This window comes from Rhinolophus hipposideros (genome assembly GCF_964194185.1).
Source record: "Rhinolophus hipposideros genome assembly, chromosome: 19".
In the NCBI taxonomy this organism is placed as follows: domain Eukaryota; kingdom Metazoa; phylum Chordata; class Mammalia; order Chiroptera; family Rhinolophidae; genus Rhinolophus; species Rhinolophus hipposideros.
This window is the reverse complement of record NC_138065.1, coordinates 44356162-44362361: the sequence shown is the minus strand read 5'-3', so window position 1 is coordinate 44362361 and position 6200 is coordinate 44356162. Positions and strand designations below refer to the sequence as shown.

At 40.2% G+C, this 6200-nt stretch overlaps 1 protein-coding gene across 1 annotated transcript in view; it reads left to right on the top strand.

Annotated features, from left to right (window-relative positions):
• Positions 1-383: 383 nt before the first annotated feature.
• Positions 384-6200, top strand: part of AXDND1 (axonemal dynein light chain domain containing 1) — a gene marked incomplete at its 3' end in the record, with an annotated part of 54524 nt that continues 48707 nt past the window's right edge. The window contains exons 1-4 of the mRNA XM_081026201.1: positions 384-462; positions 767-951; positions 2365-2540; positions 2965-3068. Of these exons, the coding sequence (XP_080882327.1) occupies positions 873-951; positions 2365-2540; positions 2965-3068 (359 nt within the window). The 5' untranslated portion in view covers positions 384-462; positions 767-872. The remainder of the gene's footprint in view (positions 463-766; positions 952-2364; positions 2541-2964; positions 3069-6200) is intronic.

The following is a 6200-nucleotide window of genomic DNA, read 5'->3' as shown; positions in this document are numbered from 1 at the left end:
GAATAGAGAGATGGAAAAAAACCCTCAAGGGATGCTTGCCCGATTCCTGCGGACCTTGGGGCTCATCCCTGGGGGAGGGGGATGCGACCCGGGACAGCGCCTGCGCACTGCCTCCGGCCTGCGGGCGGAAGCTCCGCGCTCCGTGCAGTTTCGGGTTCTGGGAGAACGGCCCGATCAGACAATTTCACTGTCTATCGCTTCTGAACCTGTGCTGAGATTTAAAACGCATGGAATCCCCCTAGCAGTCTGGGGGTGGTTTCGTAGCTGTCTCCGTCCTCCACCTCCTCCGGCACCGCCGAAGGCAGCCCCCAGTGCGGGCGGCTAAGGCGCAGGGTCCTGGGTTGCTATGGCGACACGCAGGCGTTCCGGGGAAAGGCGAGCTGGCACGAGGTCTGGCGGGAAACCTACTGTAGGGATACGGGTTGCACGTGTCGGTTTCCCATCATTTCGGAGGCTGAAAGGGTGCGAACGCTGCCCGACCCGAGTCCGTGGAGCCGGCGTGCGCGCGGGCGCTGCCTGAGGCGGGTTTGGGGACCGAGCCGGACGGGATGCCGGCAGCCGGTGGGTGGCCCAGCTCGTCCTCCCCGGGCGGGGCGCAGACCGACTCACCGCCTGGCTTCTTAGTCGCGTCAGGTGGCCAGAGGGGACACAGACATTTCCGGAAAGACGGAAACCCCATGCTAGATGAATCATCAACTCCGATATTAACACAGACCCTTAACGGGTCTCTCGCTCTCGCTTTTTTTTTTTTTTTTTTTGCCTGCAGGTCAAGGTGGCAGCCCTGTTCCGTATGCCGCTGATTTGCTTCTCGGGTAGCTTTCTAGAGGGATATGTCACAGTGCTAAAGAGGGTGCTCGGAGGCATTGTGCATTATGTACCATCCGAAGACGCCCTCCACGGCAACGCTGGAGGACAAAAAATTAAAAGGGTCTGCCTTCAAGGAGAAGACAGGTAAAGTTTTGCGAGGGCCCCGCAGACATAAAGTGATCATGGCCATAGACAGACTTCACGATCCTTGATCCGAGACTTCGTTTCTGAGCTTCGTTTTTCTCGTACGCTTGTTGCAATAAAATCCCAAAACCATTCCTTTTATTGTATTGAGTCGGTCCTGTTTCCCTGCTCCACCTAAGGACTGTAGATTTTTTCACACGCTGGTGATTTTAGATTGTTTGAAATTCACCGTATTTTTAATACCACTAGCTGTATTGAATAGTAGTAGTTCTTGGGTGTCGGGTAAGGAACCAGTTTGCATCAGGTTGTAGTAATTATTCTAAGTGAAACTAATTCCTTATTTAAAATTTTCATTCATATACAGATTTGTACTAGAATAAGAATCAGACTCATTCCTACCCTCATGTTAAGTTTCCTCCAACTCACCTTCATCTTGTTTTTAGGGGAGATTGTGCTAAAGCCCTTCCTAATCTTTTTCTCCCCCCACCCCCTTTTTCTGTTTCCTCTGATACGCTGACTCCATCCCCAACTTTCAACAGATAGAGATTTGGTAATGTGAACGTGAGAGGTTTTGATGGTGATCAAAGCATGATAACCTCCTTATAGAAATTAACACAAACCATACTCTGTGAGGGGCATAGATTAGTGGAGAGTTCTTTTAAGAGTGACAACCTGATTCTCCTTGACTGACTTCATAAAAGACTTCCTATATTAATCCTACTCCTTACCTTTATAACTTCTCTGCCTGTGTCAAGCTGAGTAGAATGAGAACACTCTGTACTGTTGTTAACCAATTTGCTCAGATTATTCCACTTTCATTTCCAACAATCCCAATTCTACTTTTACTTTCAACACAGTGCAGATCCTTTCCACTCTGTAAATGTTCCAATTTAATGCAATTATTATCTTACAGAGAAAAAAGTTACTATGTGATTTCACAGTTTTGAGGAAAGTTTCTTTTGTCATTTTCATATCAAAGGGTAAATAGAGATTCCCATCATTATAAGGCTGTCACAGTTCATTGAGCAAGTGAAATGAATTTAATTTTCAGCTTTGATTTTTGAATAATGGAGGTTCATCTTTGTGCCTGAGTTTTTGAACCTGTGTCTGATGTAAGTGAGTAGGGCAGGCAATATGAATTTCTTTTTCTTTCTTTCTTTTCCTTTCTTTTTCTTCCTTCCTTCCTTCTTTTCTTCCTTCCTTCCTTTCTTTTTCTCCTCCCTCTCTGTCTCTCTCTCTTTCTTTTTCTTTCTTCCTATGATGATCAGTGTTTTAAATATTGTTACTATTCTTGGCAACCAGAAGCAGTGTTTCCTCTGTTAGAAACATAAATAGGATTGGTGAGGCAGCCTGGGAATCTCCAGCTAACTTCAAAAAACCACAGTAAGCTTTTCTTTTCCATTATTTCCTTAGGACTTCTTCCTGAACTAAGGGAGAAAAAATATACAGTGGACGGTTCAAAACCCCTTCCTCCTTCCCTTCAGAATGAGTTCATTCCTGAAGAGGTTCTTCTTTCTCTGACCTGTGCAGCCAATGCTGGCCCTTGTCCTGAAAACTTACTACCTCCTAAGAAAATTAAAACCCCTACGGTGAGTATATACGTATGGAAAGTACTTAGAAACATTTATCTTTTGGAGTCCAATTCATTAAGTATTTATTGAGCATATGTTATATATTCCAGATTATCTTAAAAATAGTTTTAAAGATTAATTTCCTGTATTGAAAGCTAAAATCTTTTGCACGAATGTTTCCAAGGAAATGCTTGAGTATTTCTATTAACTTGTTTTTATGTGATTTACCTGAATGATCACTACTACTCTTAGTCTTGATATTTTTCTTTCACTATATCGCACTTTTCTAGTTTCAGTCTTTCTCCATAGTATTGAGTAGGAAGTTTGCTGTCTCTTTTTTTTTGTAGAAAAAAATGCCGGTAAATACTCAAAACGATTAAGAATAGATTTCATTTGACTAGTGCGCCCTCTGCTGTGTATTCCTGTTTTTGCTTTTTCCCAGGGTACCCTTCCGCGCTCTGTTGACCATGTCTGGCAGCATCCTATTCGAAGGAATAAGTTCAGATATTTGATTGACCATCCCATTTCCCTAACTGGAGCTGGAAGGTAAAGAAGATAAATCGTGGGGGGAAGGGGAGGATGGTGTCGGGGGGAGTAGATGCAGATGAATAAAGTCATTTTCTGATGATTTTCTGAATGGGCAGAATTGGAGAAATCATAGAATCAGAAATTTTCAAGCTTGCAATATTTTTGATGAATCACAATATAATCTGAAGAGGGTACAGCACCACCTTTTTGTGTATGCTTATTGTTAGTAGGATGGCAATAGGTGCTGGCTGAACTTGCTTTTAGTTTAAATTTTCTTTTTGCATGCCTTTGTGTACTTGTCCCCTTACTCCTATTCCTTGTTGTACCCTAGAAAAAGGGACAAGATCAGACAGGCAGAATAACTTTAGTGCCTCTTTTGTTTGTATATCTGAGAAGAGCTTGGTAGCATAGCTTCAAGATATGGAAAACCTTGAAAAACAAGTGCTTAATCCTTGGTTTTCCTCAAAGTGAATCCTTAACCTTTACACTGTTTCAGATCAAATCAGCAAATACTATTTGTTGGTTTTATATCCCTTCTAAAAATATTCCAAATGTCAGCATTTTCCTCTGAAGTATATGACCTGCTTATTTTCTCTGTATGGTCCGTTTATCAATTTACTCCCTGCATGCTTCTTACTGAAATATCACTTAATCTGAAAGAAATGTTTAAATTTACTAATACTTGGGTAGGTTTTCTCATCTTCCTGAGTTCCATTTTCTCATTTGTAAGAAGGGAATACTAGACTTGCTCTATTTTGTGTACCTCCCAAGGATATAGAAAGAACAAGTGAAATAATGGATGTAAGAGCACTTGTAAAACTGTACAGCACATTTAAATATAAGGTGTTCTTACTCAACTATATCTCTGTGCTAGAAAAAGTGGCAGAAACATGGGCTATTGACTTTTGTGTACTGGGTCTTTAGTGTCATAAAGTATGCTTTAATTTTATGCCCTCAGATCATTGTTATAATTATTAATAGTAATTAGTAATTATGAAATGTTTGAAGTACTTTGAAAAAACAATTAGCTGTATCTCAATATGACAATAAACTTTTAATGTGACATTAAAGTTTTAATTTCAAATGACTTCTGAATTGGAATTTTTAAAAAGTTAAGATCTGTATTGTGTTGGGCAGGATAATGGCCTCCCCGACAGATGTCCTCACTGTAATCTGCGGAACTTGACATGGAACTTTACTTAGGAAATGTGATTAAGGTTAAGGACCTTGAGATGGAGAGAATCACAATGCATCCAAATCAATTGCCTGAATCTTTAAAAGTGGAAAACGAAAGGAGTTGAATGGGTCAAAGATGAGACAGAAGAAGGAAGACAGATTCGAAACATGAGAGGCACTCAGCCTGCCATTGCTGGCTTTGAAGATGGAGGAAGAAAGGAAATAGGCTAAGAATTGCCATTGGCCACTGGGAATGGCCCTCAGCCGATAACCATCAAGGAAACAGGGATCTCAATCCTAGATCCGCAAGGAAATGAATTTTGTTAACAACTCGAATGACCAGAAAACCAAATCCTCCCCTAGAGCATCCAGAAATGGACATAGATAGCCCTGTCAGCACCTTCATTTTATCCCAGTGAGGCCTGTGTTGGACTTCTGACCTACTGAACTATAAGATAATAAATTTGGGGGTTGTTTTAGCTGTTAAATTTGTGGTAATTGGTTTTGGCACCAGTACAAAATTAATACATGTATGCACAGCTAATAGTATTCATAACAAGAGGTAACTTGTTTAACAGCCTTAAATATTCAGAGCAAAGCAGGAAAACACAAAACAACCAAGCAAATAGCCTCTGAGTAGTATTTTTCACGGCTCCATCAGTCAAAGTTCAGTGTAGAAAATAAAACTCTAGATATTTTAAGAAGGAAATTGAGTATTGAAAAAATTGTTGGAAGGGATGCCAACTGTTACTGAAAAAAAAAATTGTTAGAAGGGCCAAAGGAGCAGGTGTGAAGCAATGCCTTGGGAATAACTCCCACAACAGGATGGAATTAACTCCTCATTGAGGCTACCGCAAGACTGCCATAAGAGTTCAAAAGTATGTCTCCTTGAATAGACATTGGTCCAAAGAAGATAAAAATAGCCAATAAGCACAGAAAAGATGCTCAACTTCATTAGCCATAAGGAAATGCAAATCAAACCACAATGAGGTCGCATCTCACACCCACTAGGATGGCCATAATAATGAATTGGATAATAACACGTGTTTGTGAGGATGTAGAGAAATTGGAAATGTCATCCATTGCTCATGGGAATGTAAAATGGTGCAGCCTCTGGAAAACAGTTTGGCACTTCCTCAAAAAGTTAAAACAGTTACGATATGACCCAGTAATTGCATTCCTAGGTACATACCCAAAAGAATTGAAAATATCTATCTACACGAAAACTTTACATGAATATTAATGGCAACATTATTCATATAGCTAAAAAGCAGAAACAACTGTCCATCAACTGATGAAAGGGTAAACAAAATATTAGTATATAGCATGTTTCCCCGAAAATAAGACCTAGTTGGACAGTCAGCTCTAACGCGTCTTTTGGAGCAAAAATTAAGACCCGGTATTCTTATATTATAGACCTGGTTTTATTTTATTATAAGACCTTTTTGCTCCAAAAGATTCATTAGAGCTGATTGTCCAGCTAGGTCTTATTTTCAGGGAAACAGTACTACAACATTGATGAACCTTGAAAATATTATGCTAAGTGAAAGAAGTCAAAAAAGGGTATGTATTGTATGTTTCTGTTTATATGAAATGTCCAGAATGGCAAATTTGTAGAGACAAATGGGTGGGGGTGTGAGGAGAGTGGTGAAATTGCTGCTAATGGGTAAAGGGTTTCTTTTTGGGGTGATGAAGATATTCTGGAATTAGGTACTGGTGATAGTTATACAACTTTGTTAATACGCTAAATACTTGTAAGTTGTGAAAATACTAAAAACTTGTTAATATACTAAAAACTTCAAATTGTACTCTTTAAAAGGGTGAATATTATGGTATGTGAATTATATGACAATAAAAAGAATACCTCCTTAGTTGTGATCCGAGGACCAAGAAACAAATAAAGAAGTTGTGACTGCTGCTGCTGCTGCTGTTACTGCACTGCCTCTCTCGATTTGGGTAGCTGGAGCATGGATT